Genomic DNA, 21,129 nt, shown 5'->3' with positions numbered 1-21,129 from the left:
GTCGGAAGTCGTCCGGAGCTGGCCGGAACCGTCCGGAATCATTCGGAACCGACTCCGGCTGCCGACTAACGGAGCTGTCGGAGCCGTCCGGAGCCGTCCGGAGCCGTCCGGAGCCGTCGAAGCCGTCCGGAGCCTTCGGAGCCGTCCGGAACAGACTCCGGCTGCCGACTAGCGGAGCTGTCGGAGCCGTCCGGAACCGTCCATAGCCAACTCCGGCAGCCGACTAGCGGCTTCGGACGGTTCCGTACGGTTCCGGACGATTCCGGACGGCTCCAGACAACTCCGGACGACTCCGGACGGTTCCGGACGATTCCGGACGACTCCGGACGACTCCGGACGACTCCGGACGGCTCCAGACAGAATCGTGAGGAATCGGAGCCGATTTAAAGATGCTCGGAAGCGGTTCCGGGCGGTGGGTGCGGTTCCGAGAACCCATCACTATTACACAATACGCACACACGAACAGAACAACGTACGTGGCGAACACGGAAGCGGAAGCGAACATGCACGCATAGCTGCACGGATGCTGATAGCGATTGTCAGGTTATGTGTTCCAGATGATCGTGAAGCGGTGAGGCGCTGTTGTTACCCGACGTGTGTACTTACCTTTGACTTGCTGACCTTCTGGTTTCATTCAACGGGATCCACGAAAAGAACTTGCGAAAGCACACACTGAGCACACGAAAACACGTCGCGAGCGGAAGCATAAGCAAATCATGCAATCAATTATGTAGTTTAATGTGTTTAAACATGCAATATTTAATCAACAGGAAACCCCGTCAAGGGTTACATTTATCGTCCACTTAATTGCTAAGGAGGCATTTTTATGTAGATGTTTTTTTTTTAAATTCGCATAATCATGTTATACCGCGGGAACTCATTTAAAGGTGTATATGTCAGAGGAAATATGTTGTAAAGCAGGCGCTTCTAATTCATATAAAATTTCTATCTCACTGCTGAGGATCAAAACAAACCCAAAGGTCACCCTTAGAAAAATGTCGAGAAAATGTATTTGTTTCCGTACGAGAAGCTAAGAATGAATCGACTGCTTTCGGTGTGAAATCGCAAAGATTAGACCTTCCTGTCCCGAGACGCTTTGGCCAAACGTTCCGTCGTCTTGGGTGGCAACAGAGAGGGCTTGGAAAAGAAGGGCAAAACAACAAAGAAACGACAAAGCGGCCATGATGTGCGAGCCAAAGACTCAAGAAGAGCGCACTGCTGAGGCGGAAAATTTTCATGTCCCAACAATTGCGCCAATAAATTATCAACATTTCACATTCGCCCGCGTTGATCCTTCCTCCCTCCTTCCCCCCCCCCCCATTGCGACGAGACCAAGGGACAAGCATATTTTGCCCCTCACCCTTCCTCATCCTGCAACCCATCATACCACACCAAAGGTACACGGAGTTGGATTCTGAAAATACTTTCCGTCCAATTTCCATCCCTCCGCTTCGCTCCCTCCCCTGCGGTAACACGTCGTAAAACTTCAGCACCGTTCATTTTCAGGTTTTTCTTGCCGCCACGAGTTTTCTCGGGCGTTCGATGTTGTTGCCCAATATATGCAGGCAGTGTCCCATGTACCCCGTCTGTCTATTGCATCAACTTGAACGGCATGTGTTGGGCTACATACGCACACCAACACACACATAGAAACCGTAAGAAAAGAATTGAATTTCCACAATAACAATCACAATGGGGTGCGCGTTCACATGCAGAGCAAACGTCCACCGTGGTTTCGGGAACGTCTTCGGGGGGAAAATTCGAACGCTTTTTAATCGCCCTTATGTAACCACGTGACCGTTTTTTTGTGTTTTGCTTTTGGGTTGCTTAGGAAGAAGATTCTAGGAAGGAAGGGATATGGTCGTAAACTCGCACGTCAAAATTTGCGCCATCGCCGGCTGAAGGAAAACCCCTCACACCGTCTGCGCATCTGGCACGGGACGGGAAGGAGAGGAGGGGGAAGGATGGCTGCCTTGTTGATGTGACAATTTCGGGCGATTTTCCCCACCCGTCAGCGGACGCAGTGATTTACGCAAAACGGCCACCGCCACACCCCCCGCTACCCAAGGTCGCGCCTCGGGCGTTCTTCAACAGGTTTTCCTTCGCATAGAATAGGCTGCCTTTTTCGCTTACCTCTCGCCGGCGGCGGCGGCGCCTTCGTTTGTTTTCTTCTGCGTTCATGGTTCTTTTTAGCTTTCTCCTTCCCATTCACGCCTGTCAAGAGGTTGATTAGTTAAGAGGGCGCACCATCATCATCGCTGTACCTTTTCCCGTCGTTCACTGAGAGCTAAAGAGTTACGATGGAAAACCAGTAGAACACCGTATGTGCATCTGGTATTACATTTGACGTTGATTTTCCCAAAGGATGATCAATAAAACAGGACTACGGCAACATATGTGTAAAATCCAATAATTAAAATAATCTCTAGTCGCTTAAAAACCAATCTGTGATTCAAAAATGGGGGAAACACTTGAAACAACTAATCTTGAAACTTAACGAAACGTTGAAAGTCTTTTTGAAGCCATATAAAAGTCACAATTTAGGATTTAGTTATCAAACGCGCAAAGAACATTACATCAAGAAAGTGAAAGAGACGCTGATGCAAACAATTATAGATCCTGATTAAAAGGAATAATTAAGGAAAGAAGTTTTGTAATAAAGCAAAATACATCAGGAAAATTAAAGAAAAGCTGATGAAAACAATTAGAATAGAAATCAATGACAACTGTTTCTAGTGTAAGCCTTTAGAAAACATGAGACTTGTGGCTTATCTGACCAATATAAAGTAAAACTGGAACACACCTATCATTAACGCTGTTGGCTGTCAATTAATTTTTGAATATGCATTATATGCCAACTTCAACTTGCAGAACATGGATCTGGAGCCTTGACAAGGAGTTTTAGTGGTACAACATTGAGCATGCTAACAGAAGCACTTGGACAACATTCAGCTTGATCGAAACATTGTACGATCGTCATCATCGATTATTTGCAACAAGACACAAGATAACGAACGTGGTTTGACATCGAAAGCGCTGGTCTAGTCTAGTCTTGGACTGGCGTGCCTTTTGCTTGCAAGCCTCCACAAGACGTGCGTGCGCGGACATCGATAGCGCCACCACCATGCGTCAACAACTCCATCCGGAAGCGAAGAGAACTACTACCTGGAGTGGCGCAGTAGCTGTTCCGGTTGCTATGGCCCCGCGAAGGCGTCGATCGGCCACTGCCTCCGTAGAAAGACATCGGCTCGTGCGTGGTACCGAATGGAACCGGGCCGTACCGGGCGCTGGCATGCATTTCCGTCGCCGGAACGGAAGCCGATCGAACGCCCGTGCGGCAGTTGCGATCGTAATCCTTCGTGCGCTCGTGCAGCACCGGCACCGCAATGTCGCCCCGGGCGAACTGGGCCGCGTTCAGGTAGCGCGGGTGTTTCCGGCCACTGCCCCCTGCACTTCCGCTGCCACCGCGACCCCCGCCGGACCGCCCGGCTACGATGCGGTGACCCTCGCCGGGAAATATGATACCGAACTCGTACCCGAAATCGTACTTGAAGTAGATGATTCCGGTGTCCGGGTCGATGTGCTTAGTGCCTAGTAGATGTTTTTGGGTTTTAATTAAGTTTGGGTAGTTTTTTTTTGCATACCAATGGGAGGTGAAAAAACAGAACAAAAACAGTTCAATCAACTTCCTCAGAACATCCTTACGATCTAAATTGCTCCGAGTGAAACGAAGTGTTATTTTACGACACGAACCTATTCAAAATAAAGTCCATTAGCCCACGGATAAAACTATCGAAAAGTGTTGATTTGTAAAGGAAATAAAAAAACGAATAAAAACACACAAACGTGAAAAAGCAAACGAAACCTGTTGACGCAAGATAAAAATAAGGAACTTTACACAGAACAAAAACAAAGCAAAAGAAAATACTTAACGGCAAACTGCTCCCGCATGTTTGTTAATGATTGAATGAAAAAACGAACGAAGTGAATCGGTGGAAAAAACATCGGAAAATAAACTAACAGGGACATCCCCTAAAACAATCGTCTGGGAAAATAAAAGCGGACGTGATCTCTGAAAGATGATCGACACGATCGCGAGAAAAAGCAGCAAAAAACGAGCAGGAAAAACAAATACGAATGGCCCAGAAAAAAACTCGGGACCACTCTGATGTAATGGTTAATGAATGGCCTAATGAAGGAGAGAAGCAAATTGACCACCGGCTCTCGGGGAAAATGAGCTAAAGAGGGATGGGGTTCACCGGGAAACTGACTGGCGTTCGAATGCGCGGAAAAATATGATTTTATTTTCCCCACGGTACGGCTCGAAGTCGGAGCTTAAAAATAGACGCTGCCACTTCGTAGATGTGTATGTGTGTGCGTGTGCTTATGTTTTTTTTTCCCCGACAGTTTTCGATTCGTCGCCGTGGTTTTCCTGCTCGCCCGTCCCGGTTCTGATAGACAAAAAAGAAAAACACACACACAACAACTCAGATTCAGGATCTAGAGCGTTAAGCGACAGTTGTGCCACTCCGTTCCCGTCCATCGAACCGACGACCCGACGACGACGACGACGACGACGAGGCTTGTACGTGTATGTGTCCGTTTGTGAATTTTGTCGATTTGACTCGAAAAAATAAAATCTGGGGAAAAAACGGAACGATATGCCGTTCCTAGAAATGAGAGGAAAAAAACCTCTGGCCACGGACCCCCCGATGTCAACCTCGATTACATTTTCCCCCCGCCTTCCCGGGGCTTCTGTTGCGCCATCCCTTCCGTACGATGCGATGCGGAAGCTTCGAAAAGATTTTATTGTTCAAGTCCTCTCGCGCCATCGAGGCCACGGATCTTTAGCAACTCATTACGAAGAAGATGGTAGTGAGTATCGCTTTCAATTATGCAAGCGCCTATTTTCCCGGCGAGGTTTGCCATAAAACAAATGGAAAATTAAAGACCCCATAGGAAACGGGGGTTGAAAACGTTGAAGGGAAGTACAGGGTTTTTCAGATGATATCGTAACCGTAGCAGTATTTATTCCAACTGCAGCACATGATATTCCAACAGAGTCAGTTGATTTTATAACGCAATCATGTTTGTTATAACTGTGTCAGTTGAAAGCAGAATCGTCGCAGTTGATATTATAATCCTCCTGGTACAGCAGCTTAAGTGAAGTACGCAGCTAGCGAGTGTAAACGTATATCGCACGAACAAAAGCCCAAGGTTAATCTACATAGCAGGTGGGTTTAAAAAGAATGAAATTCCTCGATTTCATTGGAACGAAACTGCTCACAAAAATAAGTGAAAAATGACACGCAGTAAACATGAAAATTAATCAGCACTGCTTGTTTAAAAATTCCTTTCGTTTTCTAATAATAATTAAAGCGATTCCAGCGAGATGAGCTCACCTGATATGTTGAACTACCTTAGAGTCTCATTCGTGCGATGTACGTTTATACTTGCTAGTTACGTACATCGCTCGACCTGCCAATACCAACTTTTATAATATCAACTGCGTCGATTCTGATTTCAACTGACACAGTTATAATAAACATGATTCCGTTATAAAATCAACTGGTACTGTTGGAATATCATGTGCTGCAGTTGGAATAAATACTGCTACCGTTATGATATCATCTGAAAATCCCTGTATTTGATACCTTTCAGGAATGAACATTAAAACATTCAGAGGCATCCCTTCCCGAGAGGTTTATATCACACTCATGGCGATGACGGATATTGAAGTATTTGTGCTTTCTAGATAATGATCGGCGAGCGTCTATCTTTAAGTACCCCTCGTGAGACCGGATTCCCATGAACTCGCAAACGAAAAAATCAAACCAATCGGTCGGAAGAAAACTCATAATCCGAAACTAAAGCAAAACGAAACTAAATCGGTGGTACTCACCATATTGCGACACTCGTGATTCCTCGCGATAGGCCTGCGGGGGAGCTGCGGTTGGAGCGGGCTGCTGAAGCTGCGGGACGGGGGCGTACGACTGGGGGGGAGCCTGTGCCTGAGCCTGAGCCGGGGCGGCGTACGGTGCGGCGTACGCGTTCTTCAGGATCGGCTTGATCGGAGTCTTCTTGATGTCGGTCATCACCTCGTTGCTGAAGTGGTACGCCTTCGTCTTGAACGTCTGCGCCATGCCGTCGGCCTGCGTTTGCGCCTGCTTCTGGATGTAGGAGATGGGGGCGACGCGGTGCGCCTTGACGGCCATGTCGTCGCGCGTGTTCGGCACCGGAGTCGTGGCCAGCCGCTTCGAGCCGTACCGGTCCAGCGTTTGCGTCTTCAGCGTTTCGGTCGAGGTGGTCTGCGTCGTCAGGGTGGTCTGCGTGGTCTCGATGGTCTGGCGCGACAGGGACTGGCTGCGCTGGTGGGCGGCCTCAGTCGACACGTCGATCCGGGACGGCATCTGCACCGGCAGCGTGTCGAACTCCATCGGCGTCTGGATGCGCTCGTACTGGCGCGGCAAGCTGGTCGAGCGTGGCTGCTGGAAGTTGGGCCGGACGCTGCGATAGTGCGGCTCGTCGCTGTCCGACGGGTTCGGCGTCCAGAGTGGACGGATGCGCGTGCCATCGCTCTCATACCCGTCGCTGTCACGGTACTCTCCTGGCGTGAACCGACCCGGCTTTGGCGCAAACGAGGAAGAGGTCTGACGGTACTGTTGTTGCTGCTGCTGTTCCAGACTGATGACGCTCTGCGTTTGCTGCATGTTCAACACACGGTTGCTGCTCTCGGTCATCTCCTTCAGATGCAGCGTGTTTGAGGTCTCGGTCGCGATCGTGTTGTGCACCGGTTGGCCCGTAACGGACGTGTAGTACTGCGCCGGAACGGACTGAACCGCCGGTGGGAACGATTGCTGCTGCTGCTGCTGCTGCGTTTGATAAGTCTGCTGCTGCTGGAAGCTCTGTTGCTGGAAGCTCTGCTGCTGGTAGGACATCGTCTGCTGCTGTTGCTGCTGCTGCTGGACGTAGTTGATGGCCTTTGGTTTCTCGATCTTTGGTGCGTCGGCTGGTTTGATTTGGTTCGGCTGAATCTTGTCGATCGGATCGAATACTGACGGTGGCGGCACGGCCGGACCGACGGCACCGTCCTGCTTCACCGGGGCAAACACCGGGTGGACCGGTTTGTAACCCGCAATGGTCGGCGTCGCCGTCGTGGCCGCATCGCTCTCGTAGTCCGAAACGAACGCACCCTGGGCCGGGCTTGGCGCTGGATAGCCAACACCGTTCAGCAGCACCGGAGCGGGAGCGGGAGCCGCTACCGGAACTGGTTCCGGTTGGACAACCGGTGCGACTTGTGGTTGTTGCTGCTGCTGCTGGGGTTCAACGAACTGCTCAACGACAGGTGGCTGCACGGCGGCCGGAACCGGTACATGCTTCAGCGTCGGAAGCGGTTCCTCGGTTGGCAAAACCTTCACCGGCTGCAGGTCCTCCGGCAGATCGTTGTTCACCAGGAAGTTCTTGCTGCTGCTTTCCTCCACCGTTTCCTACAGTCAGCCCACAGGTCAAAGCGAGCGAGAAAGTAAAAGAACCCGGCCGGATGCAACACGTTTCAAACACGTTGCAAATCCGGGCGGAAGAAAGAAAGGTTTCGTACAAGAACAAGGAGAAAAAAGAAGAAAGGAAAACATAGACACGAAAGAAGGGAGCCGAAGGGGGAGTAAAACAAAAAAAGAAAGAAGAAAAATGTAAGTAAGTTACGAAAAAAAAGAAACGCACACACAACACAGAGGCCAATTAAAATAACGCTACAACACAACAGCAGCAAGTTCGAAGCGAAAGGAATTTCACATTGACACACAAATTTTGCACAAACACCCTCCCGGTCGGAGGAATGGCCTCGTCGGCGCCGCTCGCTCAACCCCCCCACCCTCCCCCTTCCGTCCGGGGGAAGGAAGTGCGACACCGTAATGTCGCCAGCGCGCCGAACTTTTCGGATTTCGTGGCTTGTTGTGTTGATGCACGATGTGTTGTATCGTCGAATTTTGCGCCTTCTTTCTTTAATTCTTTTTGCTCCTCTCGTGTGCCGTGTAGCTCGCGGTCGTGAAATTAAGACAAAAAAAAAGAAATGCTAAAATGAACATTGACATAGATCGATTAGCTAAGCCTGTACGGACGCACGCACGCACGCACGCACGTACGTGTTGTATAGCGAGAGAAGGATCGAATCACTCATCTCGCTTGGGTGACGATCGGAATGTGTCGAACGGTGGAAGGAACGGGAGGAAGGGGACTGGGAGGGTTGGACTTGAAGCCAACCTCTAAGGATGAGGCCGAACTTGTCGGAATGATTAGCTTACAAATACACCAACACACACACGCAAACACGCAGTTGGACGCTGTTAGACGAGAAGAAAATAGAAAACTGAGGAACATCATCCGCTTTTCGGTAGTTGAAGCGGTGGGGAACATTGTTCCCTCAGGAACGCAGGGTATGTTTGGTGGAATAACACTCGCAGGGAACTTTGACACTAAGCACACACACACACACACATACACGCACACGATACGAAACATGCATTCTATGCGAACCTGTTGAACGGTTTCCGACGAGGAAACGATCACTTCCTCGAACTTGCTGATCTGCTGCTGCTGTTCTTCGGTAGCAGCAGTTTCGGTGACGGGTAGGACTACCGGAGCCTGCTGTTGCTGCTGCTCTAGTACCTGTTCCTGGACCTGCTGCTGCTGCTGCTGCTGCTGCTGCTGAACCACTTCACTGCTTGTGCTGCTGCTGCTTACAACCGTCGAGTGGTGACTCTCCACCTTGCTCGAGCTGCTGAAGCTGCTTTCGATCGTTTGCTGCTGCTGCAGCTGCTGCACCTCGCTGGCAAAGGATACCGACTTCTGGACGACCTCCTCGGTATCGGCGAGGTAGCCGTTCTGCTTGCGGACGCCCCCGTCCAGGTCGCTCTCGTACTCGCTCTCGGTGGCGGTGAAGGGACTCTTGGCGGTGGTCGGAATGCCCGAACCGGGCTGCAGGTCCTCAGCCTTCGGCTGCTCGAACGGCGCAGGCGCTCCTCCGGAGCCGGTGTCCGATTGTCCCGCCGCCGGTGCCGGGCGCGACTTCTTGCGCGGGCTGGGCGGGATAATCTTGACACCGCCGGCCGGCACGCGCTCCGGCTCCTTGTCCATGCTCTCCAGCAGCGACTGCTCGATCTGCTCGCGGTAGTAGGAGCTCTTGCGCTCGCTCGACGCCTGCTTCGGAGCGTAGCCCATCGTCGGCTGCGGTCCGGGCTCGAGACCGAGCTCCGCGATCGCACCGTAGCCAAAGTCGGCCGGCAGCACCGATGCACCAGGAGCTCCTCCTGCTCCTGGCTGCCGTAAGCCCTGCACCAGCCGTGGTGCCTTCAGATCACCGTACGAGACCTGCTGCTGCTGCTGCAGCTGCTGCTGGTGAATCTGCTGTTGCTGCTGCAGCAGCGATTCCTCGAACAGCTTCTTCGTCTCCTTCACCGACATTTTCTTGTAGACCTCTTCCTGCTGCTGCTGCTCCACATAGTACTGTTGCTGAACCTGTTGCTGCTGCTGCTGCTGTTGATACATCTGTTGATGCATCTGTTGCTGCTGTTGGTATGCTTGAGGAGGCTGCTGGAACTGCACCTGAGCCTGCTGCTGCTGGGTGGGTGGTTGGTAACCCAGCTGGCCCGGGTACAGCGGCTCAACAGCCGGCGGATGAGAGGACGAGAACGACAGCGGCTCCTGATACGGTGGCAACGAGACGGGCCCGGTTGGTACCGGTGCCGGCGCTGGAGCCTGGTAGGCTGGCTGCGGCTGCGGTGGCTGTGCGTACGCCTGCGGTACGAACGATTCCACCGGAGCCGGAGCGGGAGCAGCGTTAGTCAGCGAACTCGGAGTAATCGCCGGTGGCGGCAGTGGTTTGAACGGTTGCGGCGTCTGGTTATACGACGGTCCGGCGAGGAATGCCGGCGTGGGTCCCGCTCCAGCTGCCAACGATGTTTGCGGCAGCGGTGCCGACACCAACGCGGGTGCCGGAACCGGAGCCGGAGCAAACTTCGGAGTCGGAGCAGGAGCGGGAGCGGGAGCGGGAGTGAACATCGATGGAGCCGGCTTGAATGGAGCCGGTGCAACTGCAACCTGCGGAGGGAAGCTCTGGGCTGGAGGAGGAGCCTGCTGCACCGGAGCGACGTCCACCGGAAGCGACGGCTTGTACGGTTGGTACTGCATCGAGGACTGCGAGTACTGCTGCTGCGACAGCGTCGACGACGCCTGCTGGAACTGCTGCGTCGAGGAGAAGGACGAGTACATCTGCGTTGGCTGCTGCTGTACCGCGGCGGGGCCTGCTGGTTGGTAGATCGGCTGAAAATCGGATCGAAGCGAATCGGAACGGGCTTTAGCGGGTTGGTGTTCGTGGTGCGGTTGCGGTTTCTTGCTGTTGCGTGCGAACGGAAGTGTCGAGTACTGTTGTTGTTGTTGTTGTTGTTTCTGTTCGGTTGTGTTTTGTTGGTGGTGCTTGTTGGTGAAAGATGGCGGCGGTCCCATCGACGTGGGAGTCGTCAGCGTTGGCGGTGGTCGGTACTGTCGGTAGACTTGCGGTGGTTCCTCCTGCACCCACGGTGCCGCACCTCCGGTGAACGCTTTCGGGGCCGTCCACAGCTTTTCCATCGCGATCGCTTCGGCGGAAGGCCTGGGCGAGCTGCTTCGGGCGCGCGTCAGCTTCAGCGTCGGTTCCGCATGGGGGAACTTCGGTGGCCCGGATTGCTGATGGTACGGATCGGATGGTCCCCGACCCTCGCCGAGGTTGAAAATGGGAGGCGTTGGGATCGTTTCCGGCTGGGGCCGTAAAAAGTCAACCTTCTTCGGGGCGTCCACCACCAGCAGCACCTCGTCGTCGCCGCCGCTCGGCGGTCCCCGGTGCTGCGCTGCCGCCGGTGGATAGCTGCCCTTCGTATCTTGACCGGCGGCGGCGGCGGCAGCGGCGGGAGCTACCCGGCGATACAGCGACGATGGTGGTGGTGGCGGCGGTGGCTGTACGAACGCGCGTCGCCCCTCTTCACCTACCAGCTGGGCCGTCAGGTCAAATTGGTGGTCGGTCGGCTGCTGTACTGTGACTGGGTTCGTCGGTCGATCCCGCACGATCGAGCTGATGCTGATGCTAGCACTCTCCTGTCTCGAATCGGACTGATCCACGGCACCGGCGCTCGCCGCCGAGCATTGTTCTGCGGCCGGCGCTGCTGGTGTTGGTGTCGGTGTCACCTGCGTGGCTGTCTGCGTTGCGTCCGAGCGGGTCACGATGTGCTCGGTGTTGGTGCCGGTGGTGGTGGACGACGTCTCGCCCGCCGCCGGACTCGTGCCCTCCGTCACCGTCGGCACCGTGGGCGTCTGTGTACGCTGCGAGAAGCGCACGGGCAGGTCGGGCAGGTGGATCTTGTGCTCCATCCGCATCGTGGCCTCGGTCGTACGGCGCGTCTCGGTGACGACCGTCGACTCCGTCATCGGCCCGTGCAGCATCGATTCGGCTGCAAACTCCCGGCGGGCGCTGAACCCACCACCACCATCACCACCGTCTGGGGCCGACGAGTCGAACGGTTCGTCCGACTTCGGCTGCACCCAGTCGTTCAGTTCATTCGAGTGTGTTGTGTATTTTCGTGGGTTGGGTGTGCAATTTGGTGGGAAAAGTGATGCACACACAGTGATGATGATAACGATGATGAAGATGACGGAGATGGTGACGATGAAGACGATGGTGCATAGTATACGATACCGAGGTGAAGGGGGGGAGAGAAACATAACATGATCGATTATGAGCAGGATGGCCTTTAGTCGACTACCGAACTCGTCAGTCTCACATAACTCGGTCACTTCAAACGGGAGTCATTCGCCAGTCACAGGTGCAGGACATGACAGGACAGGACAGGTTGTTAATGCGCCTTTTTCGATCGAGTTTGCGTTAGCACACGGCTCGTGGCCTTTTTGGAGGGGTCCAAAACAAAGCAACAAGCACACACACACACACACGCACGCTAAGGGGAAGGTGATCGTGGACGTGCACTATATCTCTACCACGAGCACCACTCAAGCCAGGAACTCAACTCTTGTCAGCTCCCAATTTGGTGTAAAAGCATTCGCGTGATTTCGAAACTTTCGGCAAAGGCGAACTAGACACTCTTGACACGAACGTGCCTACCGTAGGCGATATTATTTACCTGCTGCTGCTGAACCATGTCCACGAACGAGACGTGCTTCTGCGGAGCGGGCTGGGGGGCCGGCGCGGCCTGCGATTCGCACTCCAGGACGGCAATGTCGGCGATGCTCTGCGCTTCGCCGCCGGCATTCTTCGCCAGCACCATGTACTTGCCCGCGTCCGCCGGGCGGATCTGCTCGAAGATCAGCTTGTGGCAGGAGCCAACCTGCTGCAGGGCGTAGCTGCCGAGGGCGAGCGTCTCCTGCACCGGGCGTTCGTCCCGGTACCAGGCGACCGACGGTTCCGGTGTGCCCGTCACCTCGACATCCAGCACGACCCGGTCTCCGCCGCGGACAGTTTGTGCCTGCAGGCGACGACCGAACACGGGCGGAAAGATGGACTCTGGGGTGGGCGCCAAATTCCCGCGGGGCGGATGAAGGGAAGCGCGAGGGATGGGTAAACACACGGGCATGGAGAACCAAAGAAAGTACACATGTAAGAAACGAGGCGTAAAGATAACGAGACCCTAGCTGAACGGTGAAGAACGACACAAGCGAATCGAGTTCTCGAGCGATCTCTGCGACAAGTTTCCTGTACCACTTTTGTTTTGGATCGGTGAGCGAATTTTGGAGGGATCTCACGGCACTCAGGGGTATTGCGAAAACACTCTACGCCAGAAGTCGTGGGTGCTCGAATCTCTGGAAGTCTGGAATCCCCCCAGTGATAGAGAACAGGTGATCTTTTCAATATATACCGTTCATTTTGAAAGGTCAAAGTAACTCTCCTGGGAAGGAGAGCTAAAGTCCTCCACCAGGAATGTCGGAACGTCGTCACCAAAGGAAAAGAACTGAGAAGGAAACTAACTCCTAAGAGATGGTAATTGGAGATTTCTCCAAAAGTTTGTACAGGCACAGGAAACTTGTCAGTCACCGCTCGTGAGATTTTTGGCGAATGCAACAAGACGGGGGCTTACTTTTGACCACCAGATCGGCGGTGCTGGTGGATGCGCCGGCCGCGTTCGAGGCGGTCGCAGTATACCGACCCGCATCCAGTGGCGACACGTTCCGCAGCTCGACGACAATCTTGTTGAGCGAGTAGGACACGCTGATGCGCTCACCGTCCGGCTGCAGCTCGACGTCGTTCTTCGTGATCTTGACGTCCGGTGTCGGGTAGCCGTCGACGATGCCCTCGATCACCACGTCAGCGCCCTGGTCGACGATCTTGCCGTTGAACGGGGTGACGAAGCGGGGGGCCGTATTCCGGCGGGCCGGTTTGCCCGTGCTGATCTGGCCCGAGTTGGCGATGATGCTCTCGTGCATCTCGGCGCCGCCGGTCGCCAGGAACGAGGATGCCTCCTGCTGGATGACCGCCGGTTGGTCGTTTACCTGATCGTACCGCTGGAACTGCTTGGCTTCGGCGACTTCCGGCGGCAGGTCGTTCACCTGCTTGAACGAGCGGTCCTGTTTGGCCGATTCGGCGTGCACCTCCGAGTGGGCTACGACTCCGTTCTGCTGCACGGTCGCCGACGATGACGACGAGAACGAGGACGAGCTGGTGGTGGTCACATGCTTCTGCAGCGTCACGCAGGACGAGCCGCTCGTGTCGACCTGCTGCATCGACTCGCCCGTCGTCTGGAGCGTCGGTAGCTGCGGCGTGGTCGGGAACCCACCACCAGCCAGCTGTTCGAGAATCTGCACGATCGCCACGCACTGCGCGTTGCCCGCCTCGTTCTCGGCGTAGCACGTAATCTTGCCCGTCAGCTCCGGGCGCACCTCGGGGATGGTGAGCACCTGCCGGTCGCCGCTGGTGGACACGAGGAAGTCGTGCCCCTGCACCGGCTGGTCGTTGAAGAACCAGCGGATCTTCGGCTGCGGCTTGCCCACCACGATGCACTCGAACTTGGTCGGCTCGTGCTGGCGCACCACGCGGTCGGCGAACAGCTCGCGGAACGTCGGACACAGCTGGCTCTCGGTGAGGAACGCTGGCACCGCCTCGAACTCGGGCGCGTTGATCGACTTGACGATCAGGTTCGAGAAGCACTTGGCCTCGCCCGCCGGGCTGACGGCCTTCACCGTGTACACACCCTTGTCGTCCGGCAGCACCCGCTCGATGATGAGCTTCACCACGCCGTCCTCCCGCACCACGCAGTGCACCCTCGGCGACACGGCCACGTCGGTCGCGATCTCGCGGTTGTTCACGTACCACCGGATGTTCGGGCGCGGATCGCCACTGACCGCGCACTCGAACTGCACCCGCTCGCCCTCGTCGGCGAGGATGTCGGCCAGCAGGCGCTCGAAGCGGGGCGGCGATCCGGCCACCGCCGGCGCGCGCTCCATCACCGCCGGCTGCTGGCGCACCGCCGCCGGCACACCGCCGGTCGCGTTCAGCGGCGTCACGATGAGCGCGCACTGGCTCGACGCCTCGCCGGCACTATTTATAGCCACCACCCGGTACTCGCCCGCGTCCTCCACGAACGCCTCGCGGATCACCAGCGAGCAGCGGTCGCCCTGGAAGAGCAGCTGGAAGTCGGCCGACTCCTTCACCGGCCGCTCGCCATGGTACCAGATCACCTCCGGCTCCGGCTGACCGACGATCACGCAGTCCAGCCGGACCGGCTTCCCCTCGAACACCGACACGTCGCGCAGCGCCAGCTGCACCGACGGCTTCACGGGCTCCATATCGCTTGCTAGTTCCGAGTCGCTGGTTTCGTTCGGCAGCCGACCCTTCACTACCACATTACACGAGCAGCACTGTTCACCGGCGAGATTCTTGGCGGTCAGCGTGTAGACACCAGCATCCTTCAGGAATGCCTCGTCAATGACCAATTGCGCTCGGCCGTTTTCGTAGAAGAACTAAAATGAAGAACGGGAAACGGTCAATAGCGAACCCCCTGTTGCTTTCGGGTGATCACGACACCCCGCTTGGTTTTGCGCTTGTCTTAGTGCGTCGCTCGGTCTCTTTCTATCGCTGCCGAGATTTTCCTCGACTTCTTCGAGCCGATGCGCAACTGGTGTGTGTGTTGGTGCTGCTCGAATCACTCTCGTGCGATCCCGTCCTCGATCAAGGTGTAAGCAACGCCACTGTTTTTGTGTGTGAGAGACCAACATGTATTCTCCTTCGCAGCAGGAAAAACCCCCCCGAAGTGGACGGACACATTCAACGAACCTTCCCGTCGCATATCGATCGTCTTCCGAGCTTCTATCCCGCAACACGATCCCGTGTTTAAGACCACCATTCTCCCCCACAAAATAGGCCCAAGAACAGATTAACACCGATCGGTTCAAAACAGACCGACTCCAAGGGAGTTGTACGAGGGGAGGGGGGAAATGTGGCCCATTTCAACGCACGGATTATCCCTTTTCCCAAAACTCCCCACTGTTGCCGCAAACGAGCCGGAAAACACACGCAGTGGATGATCTCGGGTTTTCTACCACCATTTTTCCGACATGAAATGCATCGCTGGGAAAAAGGGGGCTGCTCATTTTCGCTCGCTTTTCCACGCGGTGGTTGCGTAGTGTCGCGTAGTGGGGACACTTGTTTTCATGTTCGAACTTTTCACACCGCAAATGGGGGAGCTCGCTGGATGGATGGATGGAACGAGTTCATTCAACCTTTCGGTCTCGGCTTACGCGTTGTGGTTTCGGTTTTCCCTCACCTTCACCACTGCAAGAAGGAGATTTTTCTTACGTTCATTATTTTCTATTCACTATACAGTGCTTTCCGTCACGATAAAACCACTGATTCTCTTTGGACATTACAAAAATTACTATCTAGCATTATAGAATTAGAATTTTTGCATTTCTAAATTTACTGCATGGCTGTTAAAATGGCCTTAAAACACTGCTTAAGGAATATGGTTTAGATACCTAATGTATTCCACGTTGAATTACCAGAGAATACAAGTTTTGCGCATTTTATCAAAAAATGTATGCTTCAATTTCCAAACAAATATTTTCAGCTTTAAACACTTCGTATCGCTACTAAAACAACGTTAATAATTTAAAAACAAGTTTAACTACGAGTCAACCTACTCATTCTCATATTGAAAAATACCCTGCAGTTTTCTTTTGCATATTTAAAATTAAATCAAGTGGTTCTATAGTTATGAAAAGCACTCTACCTTTTTATGGCAACATACAGCGTATAAGAGCAATACATCGCGTCGTGTAATAATTCCAAGGGAAAACCGTAGACAAGTCCTTCAGTCCACTTAGCAGACACTCTAAGCACGAGAGAGGTTGGAAAAACGATCTTTGCGGGGCGGAAAACATGAATATTAATTTGCCAAGTTAGGTGGCCTTTGCGGAGAATAATCCTTCATCTTTCATAACATCTATTGTTCTCGGGGGCGCTCACAGCAGGATGAACGGATGCGGGAGTCAAAGACCATACCGAAAGGGATCGCTCACAGACGTAGACACTTGCCTGTGCCAGTGCTCCTCGTCTCTAATCTCTTCCCATCGATCATAAATCAGTGCGGTGTCCCAAGAAAATATCATTTTCATCGTTCATTCCAATGGTTCGCTTCACACATCGATCTTTCCACGATGATTGCGTCTCACTCTCGCCCCCGGAGAGGATGTCATAACACCAGCAAACCAACACTAGTGACGAAAGTGTCGCCTGCCGGTCCCCCTATTCGAAAGGAGCTCTCCACCTGTGAGTGCAGTTGTCGTAGTTTTCATAAGGCCCGAGCTCGTAATATGTTTTCTTGTCGATCGGCACCGAATTTTGTCACCACTGCTCGCTTTGTGTGTGTGGCTGTTTGTCTTGAAGCGTTGATTCTGCTGGTGGATGACGCTTGCGCACATGATCAACAAACATACACACACACACACACACACCGACGAACATTTCGGTCCGGTCCGGCACCTCGCGTAGTTGAAAACCCCGCCGCAAGTGAGAGAGAGATTTATCTATTTTTAACTATTATAATTAAAATCTACAGAATTGGAACACATCGTGGAATAAATAACGACAACGTACAAGTACAACCGTCAAACACGAGCCGAATCCGACCGTGCGAACTCCAAACCGACCTGTTTTCGGGACAGGTTTCATGTTCCGTTGCAAACACTTAAATTTATTTCCCTGGTGCCATCGTTCATCGTTTTTTCCAGAGGAGGAATCAAGGAACCGAACCCGGGGCCCTGCCAATTACCAACCGAGCCGCGGGATGAACGGGGACAAAAGGGGTCACACACACACACGCACGCGAGCGAGCGGCAGGGGCAGCCAAGGGAAGCCTAGGATTACACGAAACAACAGGAAATGAGACGCGAATGCGTTAATTCGGGCTGACAACCTGAAATGATGCACCATTGGATGACTTAATTGAGGCGCAGGGGAGCACAGGTTCGCAGCGAGGACTTTCATTTCGTATGTACATATTTACACGAGGTTTTGGCGGAAATGGTATCAAGTTATTTTGCTGCTATCAGGAAAAAAAAACAAACGTAATGAAACACGTCTATTTACATACGAGTTTGGTTGAACGGGAGCACCTAAAACCAATCTGTGTTTGCTGTGTGATATATCGTAGTTTCCCCCAGAAGGGTGGCCTAAAGGGGGAACAGAGCGAAAATCGAGCGACAAACGTTACTTACTTTGACCTCCCGGTTGGTGAAGTGCTTCCCATTGTGGGTCCACATCAGATCCGGTTGCGGTGTGCCGGTCACTTTGGCCTCGAGCCGAATCTTCTGCCCCACCCGCGCCATCACGTTCGAGAGCGGCTCCGGGAAGTCGGGAAACTCGGTCGGTTCCAGCGCTGCGTTGGGGAAAAATAAATTGTAAGTCATCGGCACAAGAGTTATATCATCAACAGCTTCCGATCCGTTTGGGAAACAGGTGCGAGCAGCTGATTTTTCGAAAGCCTAAAGTACCGAAGGCAGTTCATTCCTTTGTGGCGCTACCGATGCCGAAGTCCAACGAGGAAGAACACGCACGAAGCAAGTGGAAGGAAAGTACAAGACGCTCAAAAATAGCTGCGAATACATATTTTTGTTGCTGTTCCGTTTACTTGCGGTTCAACCTCCGTCATAGACGCGGTAAAGGATTGCGTGCGATGTTGAAAACGCAAACGTCTGTTGTGCAAATGGAAGCGAAATATGATCTTCAATGTTATTCTGTTCTTCTTCTATTATCGTTGTTTTGTTTCAACTAAACCGTGCGTTCGGCCTAGAAGACGATCTACAAACAGAAATGCATAAACCTGCGAACAAAACTGCTTCGTAGTGGTTCGTAAAGTGCTCTTCAGATACAGGATACAAAGTAGCAACAAAGTGCAGCAACATGCCCACTAAATGGGCCCCGCAAGATGCCGCCAAGATGAACGCCAACCACCCCGAAGCGGAATGCGATCGAGCGTATAATCTGAAATGTCTCGGAAGATCATTGGAACCGAGGGCACAGACAAGCGGACGCGTGGTGTCCCGCTTAAGGGGCTTAGCTGTTGCCGGATTTCTCATCTGTCTTCTTCAATTGGGTGCAGAGAATTATTGCAACGGATTAGCACACGCGGTGGTGGAGAACGGTTAATTTTCACTGACACACCGAGCATGCAAACCGAGCATTCGAATGAAACGAGGAAATGAGTGGCCCATAAGTAGGCACTCGATGATCTTTACTTCTTTCCCGCCTTTCTTTCCGCCGTGCTTAGGATAGGACTTAAGTGAATGTTAAGAGCTGCATTAGGTGTCTTTCACAGCAGTCACTTTTTTATCCTGGAGTCCACTGTGTGTATTTGTTTTAAGCACATTAGAGCCACTTCTTAGCGATTAGAGCCGCCATTTAAAACCATTTATCACACCGTCCCAAAGTGACAGTTTAAAAGCTTTATCCGATCTAAATAACCTTAGCGTTTTTGATTTACTGATTCACTTCATTCACCGATTTTGACCAACATGGAGGCGCATGGTGCTTCATGAAGCAAGCACCAGGCGCCTCCATTAACTTAAAGTACGCGGAACCTTGAAACACTACCTATCGCGACCATGATTAATCTGTAACGAGCCCAACGGTCACTAGTAACGTACTTGCTGAGTCGGTTTTGCGCACTGCCGTGCCAAGGCATCGCTTGATCGAGGAGAAACACATCACGAAAACAAAACCAGCGAAACTAGGGCTGCTCTCGATCTCGATCGCTCGAGCAGTCGCTGCGTCGTGCCCAAGCGTGCGAATGTGCGAGGCGTTCGATACTTACGCTTGACCGTGAGGAACGCCGTCGTCTCGTCCGATCCGCAATCGTTTACCGCGCGGCAGGTGTAGTGCGTCTGATCCTCGAGGTACACTTGCTCGATGCGCAGCGAGGCCACACCCGAAGCCGGATCGTACGACTGTCGATAGTCGGGCGAACCGTCGATACAGCGATCGGCCTTGAACCAGTGAACCGTCGGCGGGGGCGTGCCCGTGACGATGCAGTCGTACTGGAACGGTTGACCCTCCTGGGCGACGCCACCGTCGAGCAGCTTCATCGTGAACACCGGCGCGTTGCCTTCGGGCTTCGGCGGTGGGGGAACCTCCGTCACGAGCAGCCGGGCGGTGGTGTCGGCAACGCCTGCATCATTCGTCGCCCGGCACACGATGTTGGCACTGTCGGCGGTGACCGTTTCATCGATCACGAGCGTGCACACGCCGCTGGCCGCATCGAAGCCCGTCCGGTAGTCGGAATTACCCTGCACGCTAATCCCATCCTTGTACCACTCGATCGTTGGATCGGGAAACCCGGCTACAACGCACTGCAAGCGTGCACGTTGTCCTTCCTGTACGCAAACGTCGGCTAACGGTTGGACGAAGCATAAGCTCACCTCCGGCTGGGGTTGGGTTTGGACCGACGAAAGTGTGCTCGTCGTCGTGACCACTTCGTGGATTTGCTCGTGAATCTGCTCCTCGACGGTCTGAATCACCAGCGGAGCTTGCGGTTCTTGCAGATACTGTTCCTCATCGATGGTTTGCACATCGAACGATTGCTGCTGATGTGGCAAGCTCGAGTGCGAAGTGGTTGTGATTTTAACCTCCTCAACAACGGGCGGTGCTTCACGCTCTTTTTGCTGCTGCGAAGCAAGCTCTTGTTCACGTTGCAGCTGCTCCAGACGCTGTTGTTCGAGACGGTCGTGCTCAAAGCGTAGCTTTTCCTCCTCCAATCGTAGCTGTTCGAGGCGTTGCTGCTCGAGAAGTTGTTGCTCCTTCTCACGCTGGAGCTGCTCCAAACGTTGTTGTTCGAGGCGTCCCTGCTCCAAGCGCAGCTTCTCCTCCTCAAGTCGTAACTGTTCGAGGCGTTCTTGTTCGGCGCGTTGCTGCTCCTGCTCACGTTGCAGCTGCTCCAAACGCTGTTGCTCGAGCCGTTGCTGCTCCAAGCGAAGCTTCTCCTCTTCCAGTTGTAGCTGTTCGAGGCGTTGCTGTTCGAGACGCTGTTGCTCCTGCTCGCGCTGGAGTTGCTCCAGACGTTGCTGTTCCAAACGGAGCTTCTCCTCTTCCAGTCGTAACTGTTCCAGCCGCTGCTGTTCCAAACGTTGCTGTTCCTCAGCTAAATGCAACTGTTCCAATCGTTCCAGCTCGAGTCGCTGTTGCTCTTGCTCGCGTTGTAGCTGCTCGAGACGCTCCTGTTCCTTGCGCCGTTGCAGCTCCTGTTCGCGCTGCAGCTCTTCCTGGCGTTGCTGTTCCTCTTCGCGCTGGCGCTGCTGCTCCGCCAACTCCTTCGCACGCTCGTACACCTCCGTCTTGATCTTGTAGAACGTCTGGAAGAGCTTCGTGTTTTCCGTGTAGATGGTGACGGTTTTATCGCAACCGTACAGCCGCGTCGATAGGCTGGAAATGTGCTTCAGCGTGTCCAGCTGCTGCGTTTCATGCGTTCGAATGGTGGCGTCCACCTGCGTGACCAGATCGTTCGCCACGTCGACGTTGTTCAAGATGGTCAGCTTGTTGTTGGCATTGATCAGCTCTGCATTGAGTGTGCGGTAGTTGTCCTCAACCTGGAACACGAAGGGAAA

The 21,129-nt window shown here is 53.5% G+C and overlaps 1 protein-coding gene across 1 annotated transcript in view; it reads right to left on the bottom strand.

Annotated features, from left to right (window-relative positions):
* Positions 1 to 21,129, bottom strand: part of LOC131265364 (titin) — a 150,083-nt gene that overhangs the window by 105,459 nt on the left and 23,495 nt on the right. The window contains exons 8-14 of the mRNA XM_058267623.1: positions 19,344 to 21,111; positions 17,749 to 17,909; positions 13,116 to 14,994; positions 12,165 to 12,544; positions 11,020 to 11,562; positions 8,533 to 10,317; positions 5,903 to 7,487 (exon numbers count right to left, since the gene is read on the bottom strand). Of these exons, the coding sequence (XP_058123606.1) occupies positions 5,903 to 7,487; positions 8,533 to 10,317; positions 11,020 to 11,562; positions 12,165 to 12,544; positions 13,116 to 14,994; positions 17,749 to 17,909; positions 19,344 to 21,111 (8,101 nt within the window). The remainder of the gene's footprint in view (positions 1 to 5,902; positions 7,488 to 8,532; positions 10,318 to 11,019; positions 11,563 to 12,164; positions 12,545 to 13,115; positions 14,995 to 17,748; positions 17,910 to 19,343; positions 21,112 to 21,129) is intronic.

The sequence above is a fragment of the Anopheles coustani genome, chromosome 2, assembly GCF_943734705.1.
Source record: "Anopheles coustani chromosome 2, idAnoCousDA_361_x.2, whole genome shotgun sequence".
NCBI classification, from domain to species: Eukaryota; Metazoa; Arthropoda; class Insecta; order Diptera; family Culicidae; genus Anopheles; species Anopheles coustani.
This window is presented reverse-complemented; position numbering and strand designations above follow the sequence as displayed.